Source organism: Hippichthys cyanospilos, chromosome 16 (assembly GCF_059441005.1).
Source record: "Hippichthys cyanospilos isolate Australia breed blue-spotted pipefish chromosome 16, RoL_Hcya_1.0, whole genome shotgun sequence".
Lineage (NCBI taxonomy): Eukaryota > Metazoa > Chordata > Actinopteri > Syngnathiformes > Syngnathidae > Hippichthys > Hippichthys cyanospilos.
The window spans coordinates 16,652,809-16,674,546 of record NC_142384.1 but is presented as its reverse complement, the minus strand read 5'-3'; the positions used below and the strand labels follow the sequence as shown (position 1 = coordinate 16,674,546).

The following is a 21,738-nucleotide window of genomic DNA, read 5'->3' as shown; positions in this document are numbered from 1 at the left end:
CATACGGAAAATCCAAAGGTACAAAAAGCTCGCTCGCAGTATTCTCCCTTTTATTTTCAATTTTACGTGTGACTGTGATGACGAAGAGTTTTGGTAATAAAGCAATATCACGTGTATACGCTGTACAAGTCATGTTTGCATAGTCACCAATTTAAAAAGTGCTGCCGTCTAGTGGACGATAGACCTCATTGCAATCGCCGGGATGAATAGTACAGAATGCGAGTTTCGCTTTATTACATTTCTGGCAATTGTCTGTGGCCTTTTACAAGTCCACTGTACGCTTTCAATGATTCAATGATTTTCAATGATTCAATGATTACCAAGCACTGCAGGAGCTTGAAAATGATGTGAATCATTTGAATATGCTGCGTTTGAGAGAGAAGAAACAAAATCATGCAGGATTGCGGCCCTCCAGGACTGGAGTTTGAGACCTATGATTAAAGTAAGCTCAACAGCTTGCTATAAATGAATCGAATAAGGGAAACAATTACAACGGATGGATGCCATTCATTTATTGTTACAGGGGCCCAAGCGCAGATATTTCGCGGAGTTATTATTATTATTATTATTATTATTATTATTATTATTATTATTATTATTATTATTATTGTTGTTGTTGTTGTTGTTGTTGTTGTTAATAATAATAAAAAATGTTATAATTAAAATCAAAACAATATGAACCGGAAATGCGTAGGTAGTTGCTTTCCGGTTTCAGACTTGAGATTTGACCTATTGCGGGGGCTGTAGTTTGGATTCAAGATGGCCGAACGTTTGCGCATGCGCTCAAAACGAAACTCGCTACTTGTCAAGTCGGGAGTTTAACACACACGCCTCAGAGTAATGAAAATGGTTTTCACGGTCAGTATTGCTCTTTACTATTTTATTTAAACGTACTCACTAGGAAGGTTGCACAGAAAATCGAGTATATACGTAAGAGTTTCCTCACGCCAAGTTTAGTTTTACGTCAGTTAGTGCGAGTTCACTCGGTTGCGTTATGGAAGTACAGTGCAGAACATTATATTAAATGAACTGTCTTGTTATAACGCCAATAGTTCACTTACGGGGATAATCCACTAAATAAAATAGAAATGTGTATAAAAAACGTTGTAATAGGCTTAACAATTTGTGTTTTCCTTTTTTTTCCCTCCTGAAATGTATGAATATTTCTTTTGTCTTGCCTACTTCTTCTAGAAGATGTTTCGAACTATAGAACGGGGACTGAAATTCAGAAGATCAATACACTACAGTCCTGCATGGAGAAGTCCTCTAATACCCATAGTTATAGAACAAACGGTCAGTAAAATTCCTTCTGTTTGTCTTTACTACACATGGTTAATATTGTCACTGTCTCAAAATATTGATTCTTATACTGTAAATGCATAAAGTACCTCAATATTGGCACTGCAATGATGCATTTGACGCAGCCTGCAACATTCAAAAGTGTTCACTATCAACTTTTGTGCTTGGTTCTAAGTAGGTTTTATGTTTTTCATTGGTTTGCACTCAGCAAGTAAGTCAGCTGTGTTAACTGTGTGCCATTTGTTTCTATTATTATTTACTTCATTTTTAGTTTATTGTTATTATTTGTAAGTACCAAACCTTGTTTAAATACTGCTTGTTTAAAAGAAGGGCAATGAATAGACACGTTTGAACAAACGTGATGAATAACCGAGATTTCAACGTTGAACAAAATAAACCTGATTATTATTTTGGCCATAACCGTGGCCTGCTTGATTCATTCTTTTGTGCTCTTTTCATTTCAGGGCCGAGGAGAGCGAGCTTATGACATATACTCCCGCCTCCTAAGAGAGAGAATAATTTGTGTCATGGGTCCTGTAAGTGTCTTGATTTTCTTCAGATGTATTTTAGTTTTATGGCATGATTTTATTATTGTGACAGTATATAATTGACCCTCCCCTTCATTTACCATTCAAGATCGATGACAACGTGGCCAGTCTGGTTATTGCCCAGCTACTTTTTCTTCAGTCCGAAAGCAACAACAAACCAATTCACATGTATATCAACAGCCCTGGTGAGCAATCAGATATCTTCCAACAGAAAGGAACAACCATTCACGCACCCAGTCATACCTGAGGACTATTTAGTATGTCCAGTGTACCCGCCATGCATGTTTTTGGAGTGAGGGAGGAAGCTGGAGTCCCTGGAGCGAACCGATTTCCAATGTTGAGAAAAAAAAAGAAAACAAAGAACGTGAACTCCAAGGCTAATATTCTGAAATACTTAGCTCGTATCCTTTTTAGGATAAGGAAAGACAAACAAATGTTTATCACAGTTTTGGTAAAACGCTTCTCAATTCCTCTAGGCGGTGTAGTGACAGCAGGCCTGGCTATATATGACACCATGCAATATATCCTCAATCCCATCTCCACTTGGTGTGTTGGTCAAGCGGCCAGTATGGGGAGTTTGCTGCTGGCAGCAGGGACAACAGGCATGAGGCATTCATTACCCAATGCCCGTATCATGGTCCACCAGCCATCTGGAGGTGCTAGGGTAAGACGCTGAAATTTCAAATCGAGACGGGGGTTTTCTGAGACTGTTAGAAATACGATAGTTCATACATCTTACGTTGCAATGAAATGAATCTTCTCATCCAGGGTCAGGCCACTGACATTGCCATCCAGGCTGAGGAAATTATGAAACTGAAGAGACAAATAAACAACCTCTATGTCAAACACACTGGGCAATTGCTAGAAACCATTGGTAAGGTCCTTCCACTCTTACGTCTGCATTTGTCTGTGAGAAGTCACAGTTTTATCGAACTTTCTAAAGTACAGTGGCTGTACTTTGAACAGTGAAGTTCGCATTGGAGAAAGAGTCTCCACGTAGTTTACAGAAAACCTCACATACACAAACCACACACTAAAACATCCGATTTTGGAAGGGCGTTGTCTGAACCCTTGTTAATTGTTCTGTCTTTTAGAGAATGTGATGGAGAGAGACCGCTATATGAGCCCCATGGAGGCTCAGGACTTTGGACTTATTGACCTAGTCCTGGTCCACCCACCTCAAGCCGGAAAAGATGAGCCTGAGCTGGTTCAGAAAGAATCTGGTCCTGCAGCAGGTCCCTCTGCAACGCTGGAGACCCCAGTACTGGACAGTGCCCCAACTGGGACAACGCACCCCTCCCCACACATGGACCTGAACCATAAGTGATCATAGCAGTTATCCAAATTTTAAATACTTTTTGTGATGATTGAAAAAAAAAAAAAGAATCCTTGTATTGTAAAATACAGGCATCATGCAGCTGAGATTAATGTGGTCTAACATCAGCTCTTGTTTGTTTGTTTTTTTGTTGGTAATGACGTCCATGAAAGGAAGATAAAATGCTTCTTGGTCAACAGTGAGTTGTCGCTGTCTTTGGACATTAAAACTTTACGCTACGTGTGACTGTAAATTTCTTTGGATCTGTGTACTCGTGCATTCCGTTCAGTAGGGCGTTGTCTCTTGCGGCTCAGTTATGTGAAATTGCAACGCTAGCTAGATATATTTTTAAAAGTGTGCAATTTAAAAGAATACGGTAGTCGTACTGCAAGCAAAGTACACGCAATGTGCATTTAATGGAAAATTTGTTTCAAAACAAAGGCAACATTGGTGCTTGAAAGGGAAACATACAATTCATCGTCCAGTATAAAAAATTTAAAAAAAAATCTGATTCATAAACATACAAGATTTATATTTGTTCAGGGTGGCTCAGTGGTGAATGACCCAAGTTCAATTCCATCAGGCCTTCCTGTGTGGAGTTTGCATGTTCTCCCTGAGCCCCCCGCCCCCCCAACTCGAAAAAACATGCATAGCAGGTGTATTGGACACGCTAAGTTGTCCTTAGGTGTTATTGGGCGCGGGAACGTTTGTCCGTCACTGTGTGCCCTGCAATTGCCTAGCAACCAATTCAGGGTGTCACCCGCCTACTGCCTAAAGTCAGCTGTGATAGGCACCAGCAACCCTTGTGAGGACAAGTGGTTATAGAAAATCGAATATTTGTTAAATCAATATACATCGCCTCAGTTTACACTTTGTCTCATGGTTACATGATATTAATCAGCAGAGCTGATCATTTTTTTTCTTTATGAGTTTTCACATCCCATCTCTGTGTAGCTGACACTTTTCCTTCCCCAACAGCTCATTGGGACTGGGAAGCCCTTCCGTGTTACTGGCTCCACCAGAAGTTCCAACTGGCCTGGGGGCTCAAGAACTGCAAGTTCAATTATCCTATAACGTTTTGAATATGCCCGGCCCACCACAACCAGCTCATCTGCGGAGACTCTGGGATTTGAACCCTTTAGCTGGCGCCAGTACACCTTGAAATGCCGCACATGCTCAGTCCGGTAATTCCATTGCAGCGTTGCGTTGAGATACAAGCAGCACGAAGTGGAGTCGGGAGATGCACCGGCACCGCGCAGCCATACGATGTCACGAATGCACAAATCCTGGACCGTCTCGGGGGCCTCGTGAAGACTGGCTATATCTATGAACTTAGAGAAGACCGGGAACAACTAGTCACTAATAGCGTGGGGTGAAACTCAACAGTGAGTTCACCAGTGAGTTCTCACCATTATTTCTCCCATCCTGCAGATGAAAGTTGTGTCGGAAGGTTCTCCAACCAGCTGGATGTTAGCGCAGACTTCTTGAAGAATACAGTCTTGCAGGTCCAACTTATAATAGCTAGAAATATGGGAGAAAATGTACAATTCAGACTTGAATCAAGTGAAATATTGTAATCTTAATATTGTAACCTTAATGGGCAACCGCAGTGTGCGGGAGCCTTCTCTCATTGTGTATGATCAGTGAGTCCTCCTCGGCTGCAGCAGCTAATGATTGGTGTCAGTATACGTTTGCTACTGCGGTTCACTACCACGGGTAACTTGGCTAACATGTTAGCATATGCTACTTTCAAGAATACTTTTATGTGGAATCGTTCAAGGTAGGATGCAAGCTGAAGGCCAAACAGCCAGTGAGTTAAAAATCTTAATAGCTGTTTTACCTGACGGTCCAACCCGTATTTTTCCAAGTGTAACGCAGTTGAGGAAACTGCCGAAATAAGTCATGCTCTTCATGGAGTAGAACTGGAGATACGCTGGTTACTGCAGAAGGAAAATAAAGCCCGCGTTGTTTTCGATCCAAATATCACAAAATGCGCGTGGAAAATAATGTTTTAAAAACCAGAGTAAGGAACTTACTTTTAACATCCCGGTTTTGTTCATCTCTGCTTCGATCAGCGTCAGTTATCTTGAGCTCCAGTGAAATCGTGACTTGAGAAGATGACTTGTAGACAGTCCTCACCAGGGTGTTGCAGAGAGGCACGTGGAGGGAGAAGATCCTATAAGTTAAGAAAAAAAAAATAAGCCCACAGGCTCAGGAGACAGTGACATTCTACCAGAAGATGAAGTCAGGCTGAGTAAAAGAGAGACGCACTTGGCGGAGACCGGAGAAGGATGCGTGGCCGGGATGAAACCGTCTAGGAGCAGTGAACAGCCACCATTCCAGGCATCCACCGAGCAACCACGACTCCTTATCCAGCCATGACCTTCCAGGCGCTCTTGGTAGTACCATGGCTGGATTTCCTGGGCAGTCAGGTTGTACCAATTCTTCTTTGTTTCGCACTACGCAGTACGGACAAAAACACGGCATATTCAACGAGTCAATTTCTTGATGATGAGTCATGAAAAAAAGCAAGCATGTCACAGCTAGCTGCATGAAATTCAGGAGTCGCAGGCCCCTCTGCACGCCAGACTCCTCCACTTTAGTTTGAGAAACATAATACTGTTTGATTTTGCGTGAAGCGGAAAGAAGTGCGAAATTTGGCACCCTCCCTTCCTATCGCATACTTTTGCTTGGATTGACGTTTTTGGTTTTCTATGGCGTGAAAGCAATTCGGCAACAAAGAAACATATGTAGACGGGATCTTTCAAAAAAGAAACAATCATATGCTGAAACTCTGGCACTATGCTGGTGTACTTGAGCCATGGAAGGGCAGTGCTTTAAATGATCTTCTTTCATTACTGTACCTTTCCTTTCCAATAGAGAGTATTCCCAAAGCCCTGACAAAATGAAGATGCGAATGGGAGCGTCAGCGCTGGACGATGAACGTACAGGTAATTTTTCAGAAGATCCCAGAATCTAAAAAGTTTTCAAACATCTCGGTCAGTAATTCACAATAATAATCAATTAACATTGGCGATTTTTTATAACTATAATACCGACACGTGATGCAAACTTCTGCGGTCATCTCACCTATCCTGGTTCTGACGAAACTCCGTCTTTTCTTTGGTCTCGTACACCCAACCGGGAGCAAAGACTGCAGCGGAAAAGTTGTACTTCCGGATGGCTTCCAACGCCTGTTAAAGAAGGTTAGTGCGGTAGATGAGTTGCTGCTGGTGTCCTTTCTTTTAATGGAGAAAAGAAAATATATTGTATGTTGCAACTTTCGGGAGGAATAATGTCCATGTCCAAATGAGGTCGATTTCACATCTTTTGCATAAGCCTCTACTTAAGTCCCTACTTCTCGACAAATGTTTGACCGATCTCACAAGTCCAAATGAAAAGGTCGATTGAAACACGAGCGCGCGCGAAACGTGTACCTTATGAGTTTCAAACATTCCTCCGACCACCTCTCCACGAGCAAAAACGTCAACCCCCACATAGATGTCAGCCTGGCGTCCACTGATGTGACCGTAGTTAGTCATCTGCTCCAGGTTTTCTTCTGTCCAATTGTAATTAGTGAAGAAACCGTCACACGCGTCGAAAAAAACCCTGTCATGGAAAGGCAACGATGGTACCGTACAATTGATAGTTCTGTGACAAAATGGGGCACGGTGAAAAAGAAAGTAAAGGAAGAAACGACAATTTCATAATGATGGAGCACCTCTAGAGTTAAAAAACAGCCAAATCACTTGCCCGAAAAAGTAAAGCGTCATTCTATTTTGACAGTTTTGATTGCAAAGAAAATTCCTACCTGTTGGACTCGTTTAATTCGTTCTGCCATTTTAGCTCTCCGTTCTCGATGACGCTGTCGTACCAAAGGACCATGCTGCCAGGGACTTCTTTATGCATCTGGCTTGTGAGGTAGCGCAGAAACAAAGGTGTTTTCTTCACAGCAACGGTCTGCAGGAAGAAGACGACATAAGCAATAGTCGAAACTTGAAAAAAGATAGAAAAAGGACATCCAGTAGAGGAGCCTCTGGTCTCATTGACAAAAATCAGTCAAATGAGACCAAGGTAATACTCACGCTGAGCGTGTTCTCGATATTTATGAGCCACCCATCAAAGCCATAATAATTGCTGATTTGAACCAACTTATCAGCTACTTCACGATATAGCTCTCCTTGAAGGAAGGTCTCACACGCTGTTGCTCCATCGGTCCATTCCGTGATAAAAGTCCCTAAAAAGCATTGAACGATGTTTTAGTTAAGACAAATCTGAAGTCAACGATCATCAAACAAATGCTCGTACATTTACACAATAATCATAGCTGCAAAAACAAATAATTAATATTAATTACATCTCACCAAGAACAAGAACTCCATGTTTATGCGCAGCATTGGTCCAGACCACAGGAGGAATGCTTACCAAGTTGTGTGTGAAGTAGTTGAATATATCAATGAACTGCCAGTGATAGAAAGCATATGGCGCTTCTGCAGCTGTACCTTGGACAAACCTTAACAAAGGAAAGCACGTGTGACCAAAGGTGATTGCAGGTAATCTCGAGAATCTCCACGTTCCAAAATGTCACAGAAAATGTGTGAATGCTGGGAAATGCTGTCGTTAAAGAACTTCATTTGGTACCATAGTGATTATACGATTGAGATAACACAGCATATGATTGCTGAGTCTCATGCTAAGGACTCAAGGTTGATCACATTGTTAATCGGCTTTCTCCCAAAACAACTGTTATCTGGGCTCTTTCCTCTGGATGGAATCTTTTTCCACACTACAATTGCCCATTCGGTCTGATAAATAGACAATGCTCTTTCCTTTTTCCAACTAGGAGAGTATGCTTGAGATCTTAGCTGAAGGAAACATGTTAATCAGCTTTGTGTTCACTTCAGCACGGCTAGGTTTTACACCGAGTAAACTTGTAAAGACAATTTTTACGCAGCGTTCAGATTTGTGTTTGGTGATTTGTCATCATATGAGATTTTTCTGATGAAAATGGTTGTTTTAGTTCAATCGAGGTTGGGAAACACTGTTGTAATGTATATCAAGACATACCTGTCATCAAGATAGCCACCCATCATGTCATGAGACACCAAGGTGCGCTGTGAGCAACTGGAAAGCGCAGGTTTTCGCGGCGCCAGTGGGAATACTGCCACATTGAAGGGGCTAGCCTCAGTTTCTTTCCACGACAACAGCTCCTCCAAAGTCTGAAGACTACAGCTTAGTGGCTCAGTTGTGTCAGCATCATAATGTTTCACTGATGGGAAATAAGACATAAAAATGTGAGTTTACCTGTGGTGATCAAAGATAACTTCACTGACAATTCATGAAAACCTCTTGGAAATTGTAAGATTTTAAAGTTTTTATTTCTGAATTTGGACATTTTTAAGTCTTTCACTGTCTGATAAAGAGGAAAACAACAGTTGATTTTCAACTAGGGACAAAATGAAGGGTATTCCAACACTATTTTTAGCATGCTTGAAAGAACCGCTAGTGATCAAGTCACGTACCTGGTAGTGATGAAGGCAAATAATGGATGACTTCGTGAACATCATGCGAGTCCACAGGCTGTGGCGAACAACCGTCCATCCTAGTTAAAGATAAAAGAAAAAAAAGTATAATACTTTGCAGGTTATATCTGGCTCATCAGACGAGTAGGTAGCATCCCAGTCAGGGCGGGTCCTGACTGTTGTTTGTGCTTATGCACCAAACAGCGGGTCAGAGTAAAACGGTGAAAAGTTCCCCCCAAAATGGACTATTTGTGATGATGGGGCCCTTTTAAAACACACAAAATATTACTGTAACAGATAAGAATCACGCAATGCCGTCTTTTAGACAGCGATCTTAGTCCATACACGAGCGTCCGTCTTTTCCATTCAGCAAGGGGACACGAAAGAGCGAAAAAAAGTGTAAATACCGCGAAATTCAATTTATCAGTGCAGAGGCGTTACTCACCTGTAGAGTTCTGCGTTGTGTTTTGTCGATTACCGCAGTTCTGTTTGCATAAGCCTCGTCAATCAGAATTTCTTGTCGGATGAATGTGGCAGAAACTGCCCTTAAAACTCGATAAAAATAAAGAGAAGAAGGGACTATGTCCAAATTCACAATGCAGTGTTTTCCGAGGGATGTTTTTGTTGACAGATTAACGTAATTTCCGGCGCGACAACCCCGCACTCGGGGCGCGTCCAAATTCACAGGCTAAACGCACTACGTCATTTCCGGCGTCCATATTCACACGGCGTTCCAACGCCTACTTGTTTCCACGGAGACGCCATTGAGCGACGTCCTCTTTGGGCAAACATTCCCAACGTCCACATTGCTCCGCTCTTCTGCTGTCTTGGCAGTTACATTCATATTTGTGAAAATTTTATTGCGGCCATTTTTTTTATGTGCTGCATTGTGTAGCTAAAGAGTAAATTCAATAATAAAAAGCTCTGTTCATCTTAGAACTCCCAGCTGCTCCTGATGCTGCGTCATCATCAGCTGAATGCGTAGTTAGTGTAAAACACTTCGGAGTACCTAAGGTAGAGAAAATATTTTTTTTCCCCACGTATTAAAACGTTCGTTGCAACGAGCATAAGGTGGAGAGTGGGCGTGCACAGGATGCTGATGTAAACACAACATTCGCCTCATCCCCTTCCTGGATCCGACTGGCGAGATTAACCTAAATCGCCCTTGTTTTGCCTGAGAAACACCTCGTGGCTTTTATACATACTATGTATTAATGCGGAGAGGGCGACACAATGGACTTGTACATGAACGTAAAAGTGAATTTCCGGGGAAATTCCAAGAATTTCCTCCTGACTGGATCCGAGACCAAGAGCTGGGACTCGATGGAGGCCATGGTAAGCTAACATGGGAACCGCCGGGGCTGCACACAGCACAGTTTAGCTCTTACGTTTCGTTTTTTGTTTGTTTTGTTTTTTCCCCAAGTGGTTGCACAACCTGTCGGTTGACGACAATATTATGACACCTGGGGCTGTTGTGTTACTGTTTTTTTTTAAACTGCTTTTAATTGACCCATTCTATTCACATTATACTGCGAGAACTGTAACTATGGAGACATTATTCTGCCAGAAATATTAACAAATGCGTATTTCTATCCACAAATATATAGTAAGAAACGACGAGCTCCCGTGTACTCTGCTTTAATTCAGCTTTCCATTCTCCCTTAAAATAGCCTAATTGCGTTTTCTCGCCTTTTAATTGTCATGTTTTCCACACGTTTGCACGACAGAAGCCTCTGCTTTTCTCCTCACCATTCCATCTACTAAAACAGATTAAAACGTTTTCCGCTGCCACAATATTAAAACGGCGTTGTGTTTCTCACCGGTTTTGTTCTCTGCAGTCTGCCAGCTGTTTTGAGACCCATTTTGCAAAATTGAGAAAATTGGAATGAATCAGGATTGAAATGCCCAACAGCCGTTTTGATTACATACGTTATACTAATTTTGGGCGACGCCGGTACTCTTTGGACTTTATTCAGTGTGCACCATGTCGCTGACCCCAATAATGTTTTTACCTATCAAGGAATCAACACCGTATTCAACATGTTTCTTCTTTGTTTGTTCGTTTTGTTTTTTGACAATTTGAGGCATTAGTTGAGCTAGCAGTTGTTAGCTTTTCCTAATTACCTCTGTAATTAAAAGAACATATCCACAGAACAATTTCTCTGCATACTGTATGGCATGCAGGAAACCTTCACGCCTTTCTCCCCAATATAGCTATTTTTCTTTTTGCACTGCGAGCGCAAAAGATGAAGCGCGAAGTCACGAGGGAACACTGCAATGAGTTCATCCTGACTGAACGATTTGTGTGTGTAAATATGTCACAGGTTAAACGTTCCTTCGGGTTGTGCGGGCTTCAGCTGACCTATTTTGATGAGGAGAATGAGGAGGTGAGGTATTCGCTCTACATCCAACGTTTGAAATCACAACATTTGTCACTGATGTACATGGAGGAGCTCTTTGAGGTACATTTTTGAAATCAGATACCGAAACGTGGTTCCATCTTTGGAAAGTAGAAAAATCTACCGCTGCCATTTTAAGAGAGAGAATTGGACCCGGTTTTGACTGTTTTATGCCATTTTTAATGTCACCCTGAAACAAACATGTCCCACAAAAAAGAAAGACCTGTACTGAAAGAAACGTGTTGAATGTCAATCCCCCCAGTCATTAATAAAAACTGCTTCCATTCTTCCAGATTTCCATTAACAGCCAAGGTAAGAAATCATGACGTCCCAACTGATTGAGCTCTATTCATACAAATGTGCAAATATGGTCTTATTAAACTGTCATTTCTGCTTCCTTTGCAGTTGAGTACGAAGAGGCGCTCAAGGTATGTTTGAGGGCTTTAACGCAGCAATTCCAAATACGTAAACAAATGCCTCAAAGTAAGAGACTCAAAGCCAGAACCAGCAAGTTTGACACCCTGTATAAACCATTTCCTCCCCGTTTTTAACTACCGCATACCTCCGTGTAAAATTCGAGCTCGTGCATAAGTCAGCACCCCCTTTTTGATTTCAATTTGCGGAACGACCCAATGTTTTTGTGTCTCACAGAGTGCAGCAAGGCAGGGAAATCGACTGCACATGAACGTGTACGAGACCCGTGGTCAACCAGCAAAGATTTCCACCGGCAAGGCTGGCGCGGAACTGAAGCGGGGCTTCAGACCCCCTCAGCACTGTCCTACTTTGGCCCAGGTGGTCAGTCGCAAGGTTCAGGCAGCGGTGCCGGAGCAGGGCATGGTAGGCTTGTAGTAACTTTGGATTTGTCACGATTCTAAGTCTCTCTTTTTTTTTTCGTTTTGACCCCTCCGTTTTTAACTTAGCTTAAACTGGTTTTTGGAGTAAGTTTGTTACTTTTTATGGTTATTAATGTATGATTTATGGAGCCGTCAACAGTTAAAAGTGAGAGTCACATCCACCAGGTATGATGCTGAAATTGAATGAGGTCATTCACAGTAGAAATGTTGGGGTGTTGTAAGTGGGAGGCAGCTTGCATTAAGCATAGGAACTGGTCTTTTTAACGATGACGAGAATACATCTGGAAAGAAAAGTTCCTCCTTCAATTTGGAGATTTGGCTTGACTTGAAAATCAAATATAATAATGCTTATTTTCGGCGAGTGAAATTCCATTCACTACTGCATATTTCCTTGTATTATCAGGTGATCATGAAAGAAGTAAAAGGGACAAAAGAAGAGGACAAGACTCCTCCTGCTTGGTTCACATCTTACATGGAGAAGGCGAGTGTGCGGGTAACGAGCATAAGTGTGACTGTGCCACCTGTGTTCACCTTTCCTTTCTTCTCCTTCCGTCCCATCAGTTCAAGGACCAGGTAGTACGCGAGGCTGTGGAGAAAATTTGCGGCGAGTTCTCTGGACAGTGCTGCATCCATAAGCCCCTGAGTGGAGCAGAGGGAAGCAGGGGGGATTCCATCGCTGGTGCTGCGGTGGTCCCCGAGGTTTCTTCCTCGACCCTGCCTGGAGCTCCCTTCTCTTCGACTCTCCCCTGCTCCTCCTGCAGGGGACAGACGACTGGGGGAGGCTACCAATGCAGGTACTGGATGCGTGGTCGGCTTTTAACCGACTCCTCATCTTTTTTTTTTTTTTTTTTCCCAAAGTCCCGTCTTTTGATGTCGTGGGGTTTTCAACATTTCCAATATTGAAAATCTTGAATGGCTTCAATTTTGAATGGCAGTAAATGAGCCCAACATGGGCTCCATTTGACACCTTTAGGGTGTACCTCTCAACCTCCCGTTTGCAAACATTTACAAGGGATGGCAGCCGGCCATATTTAAAGTCGTCATGTATCGACAGTCTATACAATATTTTAGCCTCCTTTTCCAGTGATATCACACATCAGAAACATCCAAAAGCCCAAGTTGGGTCAAAAATTTTCCCTAGGGGTTAAGCAGATTTGGTGTGCGCCATCAGTCCACACCAATAAATTCTTATCTTTCGTAGGACTGTTGTCTTTAAATCACACATGTCTTCATTTCTTCTAGCTCCTCATTTTGATGTTTTTTGAAGTTCTCCTGGCAGTCATTTTCCCTATCGCTCTCTTTCGCTCATATTACAATACCATTGTTTCTTTTTTCAACAGCGTGTGTACATCTTGTACTCTATGTGAGCCTTGCAGTTTCTCTCACGATCCTAGTCACAATTTGGTAAGAGCCAGAACTCCTCTCTCAATACCAGAACATGGATCACCTGCCCCTGACCACAGCAGGTACAAAAAAGACCCCAGAGTTTTTTTTTTTTGTTTTTCCAGAAATACTTTCAACTTGTGACTTCTACCTAAGTTTAAGTTGATGGCATTGTTCTTTTACCTCATTATCCAGCAGTTGACTGACTTGTAGCCCGCCCGGCTTAACACGTCTTTTTTGTAACATCTCAGGTTTATGTGCATGGTCAACATCTGCTAAACCATCACTCGATGGGATGGTTCTGCTTTCAGGTTCTACAGGCGAGGTGATCGTAGCTTCCGGAAGGCCGAGAAGCAGCGGTTGAAAGCAGAAAAGCGCCTTTTGAAGGCTGAAGTGAAAGAGATCCGTAAACAGTTGAGGATGGAGAGACGTGGCATACAATGGAGCTCCTCCCAGAGAGATGGAAGCGCTTCTCCGGTGCTTCTTCAGCCCCGAGCCACTCAGCACAACAGCCCCGAGTAGGTTACTAAAGATCACTACCAACTTGTTTTTTTTTTTTTTATATATAGCCGGATTGGCAATATATCGCGGTTTTAAAAGCTGCGGTTACTTAAAACCATCCCAGTCTGTCAAAACTGGTAACATTTTTTTACCTACATACAAACGATAAAGTATTAAAGCATGTCATGTCTTTAGGCGACCAAAGCGCCCCTGTCCTCTGATGGTTCCAACCATGACAGCGACTTTTCTGGATGAGAACCTTCCCGACGGTACCCGTCTGCGTCCTGGAACCAAGTTCATCAAGTACTGGAAGATGAGGAACACAGGAACAATGAGTTGGAGCTCTGATACCAAGGTAAAATTGAGCCATTTTCCTGGTCCGACAAGGCTTGTGATTGGCTCCCGGTGCGACATCGACCAATGAGAACAGGACTGGTAATCGGATCCCGCCCAGGAGTTATAATCCGCACATGGCGTAATTGGTCAGTGTGATGCCAGGAGCCACTCAGGATTCTTGTAGGAGTGCCCATGAGCTGATTGACTGCTTGCCTCGCCAGTCTTGTCCAAGCTGTGGACTGTTGACTACAGTACCTCCAGTAGCTATATCTCTGAGTGAATCCAGTCGATGTTATTTACTTTCTCCAGCTGAAGTTCATGTGGGGCAACCTGGCAGTGGGATCCGGGGAACGTTGGAGAGAAGTATCTGTTCCTTTTCTTCAGCCCGGACAGGTGAGCCTCAGAGTTTTTTTTTATCTGTGTGTTTATGTGCACAAGTACAACTTATGCCAAACTTAACTCCTTGTCCCACTGACTTACACGCTGCTGTTTGTATGTCCAGGTGGGTATTGTAAGTGTGGCATTATGTGCGCCATCCTTGGAGGGTTCCTACACTTCTCACTGGCGTCTCGCCCATGCTGGAGAGCAATTTGGACCCAGGGTTTGGTGCAGCATTGTGGTTGACCCTTTGGCCCCTGCCCCTATGATGGTTGACGGGATTCTCGTTTCTCCATGTGTCACACCACAGGTGTGTAAGTATAGAGAGAAGTCATAGCAAGGCCATTATGATGTGATCATTGCAGGTAGAGTACTAGCGTTGCAGTGATACTGTGCTAATGGTCAACAGGGTAAAAACCCAGCGCCGAAGGAGGGAAAAGCAAACACAGCCTCTCGAAAGCAGCCCCAACCTTCCGTAGACAGCGAAGAAGAATACTCCATCCCTTCCGTAGACATGCTCACTGCACAGGTAATGTGGCTCACCAATGCTGTAACGTAAACCTGTTCAAGGAAATTTGCATTGTTTGTCAAAAATTCTACTTTTGCATCTCCCAGGATCTTTTGTCTTTTGAGTTGCTGGACATCAACATTGTTCAAGAGTTGGAGAGTGTTCCCAATAACACCCCAGCTGGTAAGAAGTTCTGGAATTAATTTGAGACGTTGGTTTAGAAACATCACTTGTCACTTTAATCAGATAGAGCAGTCAAGCTGTTGACTTTACAGCAATGTGAAATTTTAGCAGAGAATCCCTTTTTGTTAGAATCATCTTTTTTTTTTCCTTTTTTTTCTCCTCTCCCATCCAGACATGACACCTTGCATCTCCCCGCTTCCTCAAAATGGCCACCTACACGACAAACGCAGCCCTTCGTTAGGGCTGATCCAAGAAGAGAGCGAAGTTATCAATAGTATAATGGGTAAATGATTTCCTCAGCGGTTCCAAACTATTGGAACAAGTAGTCAAATTCAGTTCAAGAAGCTAAAAACGGCTGGTCTTTCCCCGATCTTAGACCACATTTTAATGGTTACCTGTCTGTATTCAGTCCTTTTGAATGTGCCCTCAGATGCATCTCGTGGGATGAGTTGTGGTGCTAAGGACGGTGGAATACCGGCGCAAGAAGAGGGGGAGAAGGACATCAGTGGCGCTCAGTTTGTCTGTGGGAGTGTGATTGGTTCGATGACTTTGGAGGAGCCCCCCGACCACGGCCCGGTGACAGCATCGTGTTCGGGAGCAGGTAAACAAAGACGCCAGAAGCACGTAGGCCAAAAGTTTGAATTTGAAGACGTTCCACAACGGTGCGGTGTGGAAATGACACTGGCCGACGGGGACAAAAGTCATGCGACCGGCGTGGATTTGAGTTGACGTCACGCCGAGCTACCAGGCAAAGTAATTCCATCTGAGAGCCATTCGCGCCGTGCATGCGTAAAGCGGAAAAAAATGGCCGAATCGAACGCCAAACAGAAGCTTTCGGGGACTCCAAATCCCTATGTTGTTTGAAAACAATGAATATACTGTAAATTATAAGTCGGTCTGTCACGGTGGCTTTTAAGAGATTAACTGCCGCAGAAGCACAACGATAAATAAGTAAACAAAAAAATAAATTAAAACTTTATGAGTAATTAATCTTTATTTTGTAATAGGATTCCACATCAGCATTTATGTGCACCAAGACCAATTCAAATCAACTGCAGTGCTTTTTTTCTGCCAGCAGGGGTCACTAGCTGTTATAGAAGCTTGCCATTTTCCAAGAAATTGGCCCGAATGTCCACAAATGGCACAAAAAAAACTTAATTTGTACATCACTAAATATGCACATACATGCCTTAACACTGAAGCCTTTTTTTTTTTTTTTTGCTGCTACAGTTTTTGGTTGCAGTGTCGAAATATCTTGACATGTGCTGCATTTTGTGTTTTTTACATCCATTGAACTGAGCTAGCTACCCTTGTTTTGCTCGACAGTCAAGTATATATTCTATTTCCTCACAGTGGTACACCCGGCTGTTCAGACTGCGCCCTGTAAGAAAAACAAAGCGGTGAAAACTGAGGAAATCTTGGGAATTCCACACAATCCATTGAAAGCACCAGCTATGTTGAAATCTTGCCTACCATCCCCGTTGAAAGCTTCCCTACCAGCGCCTTTGTCTGTGATCCCAGGCCATGCGGCTGACGCCAACTCAGCACCCAACACTCAGCTGATGCTCTCAACATTACAGGAGCCCACCACCATAGGGAAGTGCTTGAGTAGACCTTATTTTTACTTATATGGATGATTGAATAATAATATTTCACATCCAAAGATTGTCATTCATGTTTTGAAAAAAAAAAAAAAAAAAAAGGAAATCTTAAATCATTAAACCTCATACAGTAACTGTACTGTTATCCCTTCCCATCCGTTTGGCTGTAGCCTCACGCAGAAGCTGTGGTTATATTAGCGGCGTCCGAAAGTCTAATCAGAGTGAAGCTTGTGGCCGAGCAAAAGTTATATCAATCCGTTTACACTTGAAATTCCAGTTTATTGCAAAATAAATCTAGGTCATAGAATGATTAATGGGTAATGATTATTTCCTTGTCACTTTACCTGGTTTTCAAATCGCTAATACAGGTGAGGGCGGCGGCACTCCCAAGGATTGTGTCGGCACGCAGCCCAAAGGAAGGGAAAGTGAGAAGGAAGCAGAGGTGAAAGAGGGATTCAAAAAGAAAGAGGGGATGAGGAGTCGCTCATCCTCAACCTCCTCGGAGGAATACATCATCATTCTGCCCGACTGTTTTGACACCAGCAGGCCGCTGGGGGAGTCCATGTACAGGTGAGGAGTTCCATTTGAACTTTTAGTTCAGAATAATCCCTTTTCGTTTGTTCAACTTGGCAATCCGACCCGACTGTAGTGCAATAGACAGCGCGATTTGCGGGACGCGGGGTCACTAAGAGTTCGAGATTGCGGGCGGGCCAGATGTAGCCGTGCTTTGCCTACGGGTGACCGGGGAGAAATAATTGCGCATGTATTCTATATTCTTCCATCTGTCGCAGCTCTGCTCTGTCTCAACCCGGTGACGTCGCAGCAAGTACCACCGCAGACTCTGAAATCCTTACCTGCGAGGACTCAGTTGGTACTCCCGAGCAGGAGGGCGAGGCTCTCGACATCAAGCCCGCTCTAGGGGCAGGAGCATTGGGCAGTAGCAGTGCTAATGATATGCTTTGCACATCTCAGACACTAGATGATGAGCCATTGACACCTGAGGTGGTGGCGCCACCTTCCGCCGTTCTTACCTCAAGGTAAGTATGCATGTACTATGTAGGCATGGTGGCTTAGTCCGTTTAATCTACATAGGAACCATTGGAAGCGCCGATCGGGTCAATGTGAAATTGTTATTCATGTTCACAGCCCAGAGGACGTTGGGAAAGCGGCAAGGGAAAATCTTCCATCTGGGGAGGAAAAGGAGCGCTCTCAAACTGAGGATGGTAATATTCTGATATGAAAAATTCACAGGAGTTATTCGTTCGCATTTCGATCCAGATAACAGTATAATTGTCAAGGTTCATGCTAAAGGTAAGCGTGTTCTCAGCCCTAGGTGCCCCGGTGCCCAAACGGTCTGAAGGATCAGAGGCCCCTGCGGACACAGGGGTAGACTCCTCAGAGTATCCCAGGTGAGAAATATACAAATAGACCGAAAATCTGCACACGTTTTTACCGGTATCGGGGCTTTTGTGGAATGTATTCATAAAATGCCCAGGTATCACACCTGGCTGACTGTGGCCGTCACCGGTATCAGCCCTCGTGAATATTTGGATCGGAAACTAAACTCACGTCTGACAGATGCTCCCGGTGCTACCATCGACCAATGAGGGCAGGAGTAGATACAACTCCGGGGTGGGAGGAGATTACAGCTACGTCCCTCATAGGTTGCTGGTGGCGCCAGGAGCCAATTACGTGTCTTGTAGGTGTGCCCGTCTGTCGCAATATGTCACGATAGGGGAGGCGCAAAGTAGCGAGGGATCACTGTTTGCAAAAAATTGACACTGGATCGTTTCTAATGATCTATTTGCATCGTTAAGCCTCTAAAATTTAGTGACGCCACGGGGCCAAACTTTTTTTTTTTCCCTTTTACTCTGAATCCCAAATCTTAACGGGATATGGAGTTAAAAGGATTCTCCATGAAACTGAGGTTATTTTGGCTTATTTGGATATGACATTTGTTTTGTCTCTCCTCAGAAATCCAGGTGTCTCCAGCGACCTGGTTAAAGGAGCACTGTCAGTTGCTGCTTCTGCCTACAAAGCTTTGTTTACGGGACAAGGCCCAACACAGGTGCTTCCCTTTTTGCAAGAATTTCCTCGCAGCACACTTTGTCAAGTTGGGCAACTTTGTCGGTTCAAAACACAGCTATAACGGCCGACTTTACCGAAGATGTATTTGTAGTTGTTCCCTTTTTCGGTCCTGGCTTCAGTTTTCTTGCTGGTAAGAGCATTTTGGGAATGCGGAGCAAATTTGCATTCCTTGTCTGCTCGCCGGTTGGTCGGGAAATGCAAGATCTTTTTTTAAGATAGAGGTTTTATAATTCCCTCATCAAAAACTTTTTTTTTTTGTAAATTCAACCACCATCAATACTTCATTTTACTTGTAGTGTACGTGACGGATGAAATTTAGACAAATGTTAATGAGACCGTCTTCTATAGTTGTTGGGCAGGTAGTTATAAATATCATATAAAGCATTATAATGCCTTTATATTATATATTGCCTTTATATTATATTATAATGCCATTATAATGCTTTTTCATCGGAAGCCGTATTCAGCAGAGCTTGATCTGGACGTGTTTTTGTGCAGCCTCCAACAGACGACTCCACGCAAGAAACCATGATGGCCGTGCTCGTGGAGATGGGATTCGGGGACAGGCCGCTCAACCAACAGCTGCTTAAGAAACATAACTACAACTTGCTGGATGCAGTCAACGAGCTTGTTCAGCTGACCGACAATGACTGGTACTCCACACGTTACTGACCAGCAAGCGTCTAAAAAAAAAACAAACTGAACTTAAGAAAGTGGTATGGGTAGAAGACAAAATGTTTCGTCTTTAGAACGTATGAAGGACATTCCAACTTTGGGACAGCAGACTTGAGGGTTAGGGTTGCCCTATGCCATGCCCGATGAGTAATGATAATAATAATAATAATACTACCATAAAACCTAAACCACCCTCACGTCCTCCTAATCTCTCTAGAGTTTAAGATTCTTCATTTGTTCGTTTTTTATTTTTATTACTTTTTTTGTTTGGACTTCTTTGGCCATCAAAACTCGTTCGAGATGATCCTAAGAAAACTGGATGACAGAAGTCAAGGGATCATTTTTGTTCAATATAAAAAACCCTGTAGACCAGGGACAAAAATCAAATGAGAATTTAGCGATTCCAATTTCATCATTGGTACTGCCGATCAAGTCTATCCAATATTGATTTTCTTCTCGTCCTTCAATGAGTGAAGAAAATGTCACAAATGATATTCGACATCATGGATGTCGTTATCGCCATATATTGTAGGTTATATCATCCATCCATCCATCAATCAATCTCCTAGTGCTTATCTAAGGTAAGTTGATCAATATGTGTATATTTGTACATATATATCAATATATGTATATGTGTGTGTATACCAGTGTGCGTGCACACGGGCACTACTCGGACATCGGCCTAGGGTGGAGCCTGTAGCTGACCAAACGTGATAATAGGGAAATGGAGGAAATTATATATATATATATATATATATATATATATATATATATATATATATATATACCACAATAATAATATTTTTCTTTCGAATTACATGATGTTCATGGCTGAAAACATTTTGTATTGGAAAAATAGACAAATACAATAAAAGTAATCCTCTAGCCGAAAAATACCCTTCAAAATATCCGTTAGTACACCCAGTCTTAACGTAATGTACACTGACGCATTATAGCTGAGTGTAATGTACAACATGGCCGACATTTAGCATCTTCTTGTAGTGCTATGAACGAGTATTTGTTGTTATTGTAGCGCTAGTGCACTTCCATCACCTTCATTTTTGTTTTCTACGATAACGTTCTCCCCAAAGCGTGGAACAAAAGTCGCTAGTCACACAAACAAACGCATTGACGCTTGGCTTCCGAGGCCGGAAAATGCGTTGCGTGAGTTGTCGTCGAGACCGACTTTTACACGGATGTAAAAGTCAGATTAACTTGTCGTGGCCAGAGCGCACGGAGATGGCGATGTCACGGAAAGGTATTTGCGCGTCTCGGAAGCTACGCGAGTTAGTAGCGACACAGTTGTCCTTCTTACCGATCAGACTGACTCAAATGGGAGTCCTGTGGTCACCGCTTTGCCGTATTGTCCGTTAACTATGTCGAAAGAAATCTGTTGTGTAAAAAAATAAAAAATAGGTTGATTGTCAAAAGAAATGATAAAAATTCATCATTCATAATTCAATGGAAATGTGTTATGTTTGTGGTTCGCCAAGTTAAAAAGTTTTTTCATTAAAAATACAATCAAAATACAATAGCTGCAGCTTGACAGATAAAATACAGGGTGCTTTGATTTATTTATTTTTTTCCCAAATAGCCGGTTCGGCAAATGTTGTTTTTGCAGTCGAAGATTAGAAGGAAAAGACAGTTTGTCTCTGTTTACATTTGCACTCTAGATTATGCTTTGCATGCTAAATTGTTCATTTTCTTGCAGTCTGCTCAATAAAAAGAACTCATTTTGAAAAGTGGAAAATTCCTGTTCTGGTCCTGGTCTTCCAATTCTGACTAGCGATCGGGGCATCGTACTGGCTGGTATGCCACGATCCACTTCCGCCTATCCACCGTGTCACTCGGGAACAACGCAGATGGCGTGTGTGTGTGTGTGCACGATTGATACGTCTGTGTATTTTATTACACGGAAACATGACTGAATAGTTGAAAGGTTCTAGGTAATATTTTGCTAAAATGTGAAAGTCATGATTTTGATTGACATTGCCCAAGCAAACCAAATGTTCTTTACTTAAAAAAAAAGATTCTTGACTTTGTATTTGGATCAACTGCATACTAATTCTTTAAATAGGCACCCAATGTAAATAAATTGTCGCAGAGTATTAAAGGTGTGTAATCACAAACTATTAAAAACGATTGTCA

At 42.6% G+C, this 21,738-nt stretch overlaps 3 protein-coding genes across 5 annotated transcripts; 2 read left to right on the top strand and 1 right to left on the bottom strand.

The window, feature by feature from the left end:
* Positions 1-210: 210 nt before the first annotated feature.
* On the top strand, positions 211-3,401 carry clpp (caseinolytic mitochondrial matrix peptidase proteolytic subunit). Of its 3 annotated transcripts, none has more exons than XM_088438085.1 (7): positions 211-442; positions 1,192-1,293; positions 1,764-1,835; positions 1,936-2,032; positions 2,324-2,511; positions 2,616-2,721; positions 2,942-3,401. In XM_088438085.1, exons 1-7 carry the CDS (start codon positions 434-436, stop codon positions 3,172-3,174), a joined length of 807 nt encoding a protein of 268 aa, XP_088294211.1. In that variant the 5' UTR covers positions 211-433; the 3' UTR covers positions 3,175-3,401. The 3 variants fall into 3 exon arrangements, with proteins under 3 accessions (XP_088294211.1, XP_088294209.1, XP_088294210.1); XM_088438083.1 differs by lacking the exon at positions 211-442 and adding an exon at positions 728-858; XM_088438084.1 differs by lacking the exon at positions 211-442 and adding an exon at positions 763-858 and having other exon boundaries at positions 1,195-1,293.
* Positions 3,402-3,548: 147 nt separating this feature from the next.
* engase (endo-beta-N-acetylglucosaminidase) lies at positions 3,549-9,308 on the bottom strand. Its single transcript, XM_088438082.1, has 14 exons — positions 9,130-9,308; positions 8,685-8,764; positions 8,230-8,431; positions 7,527-7,675; positions 7,248-7,399; positions 6,974-7,122; positions 6,600-6,771; positions 6,253-6,356; positions 6,027-6,138; positions 5,434-5,621; positions 5,199-5,338; positions 5,003-5,102; positions 4,572-4,683; positions 3,549-4,493 (listed from the first exon to the last, which is right to left on the bottom strand). The coding sequence occupies exons 2-14, from the start codon at positions 8,761-8,763 to the stop codon at positions 4,086-4,088; spliced, it is 2,067 nt and encodes a 688-aa protein (XP_088294208.1). The 5' UTR covers position 8,764; positions 9,130-9,308; the 3' UTR covers positions 3,549-4,085.
* Positions 9,309-9,431: 123 nt separating this feature from the next.
* On the top strand, positions 9,432-21,344 carry nbr1b (NBR1 autophagy cargo receptor b). Its single transcript, XM_088437529.1, has 23 exons — positions 9,432-10,019; positions 11,009-11,071; positions 11,377-11,395; positions 11,489-11,511; positions 11,735-11,920; positions 12,341-12,418; positions 12,499-12,731; positions 13,278-13,403; positions 13,632-13,838; positions 14,017-14,176; positions 14,467-14,550; positions 14,660-14,845; positions 14,945-15,064; positions 15,151-15,226; positions 15,399-15,509; positions 15,657-15,827; positions 16,580-16,823; positions 17,197-17,397; positions 17,619-17,864; positions 17,974-18,050; positions 18,155-18,236; positions 18,802-18,895; positions 19,414-21,344. The coding sequence occupies exons 1-23, from the start codon at positions 9,918-9,920 to the stop codon at positions 19,585-19,587; spliced, it is 3,063 nt and encodes a 1,020-aa protein (XP_088293655.1). The 5' UTR covers positions 9,432-9,917; the 3' UTR covers positions 19,588-21,344.
* Positions 21,345-21,738: the final 394 nt, after the last annotated feature.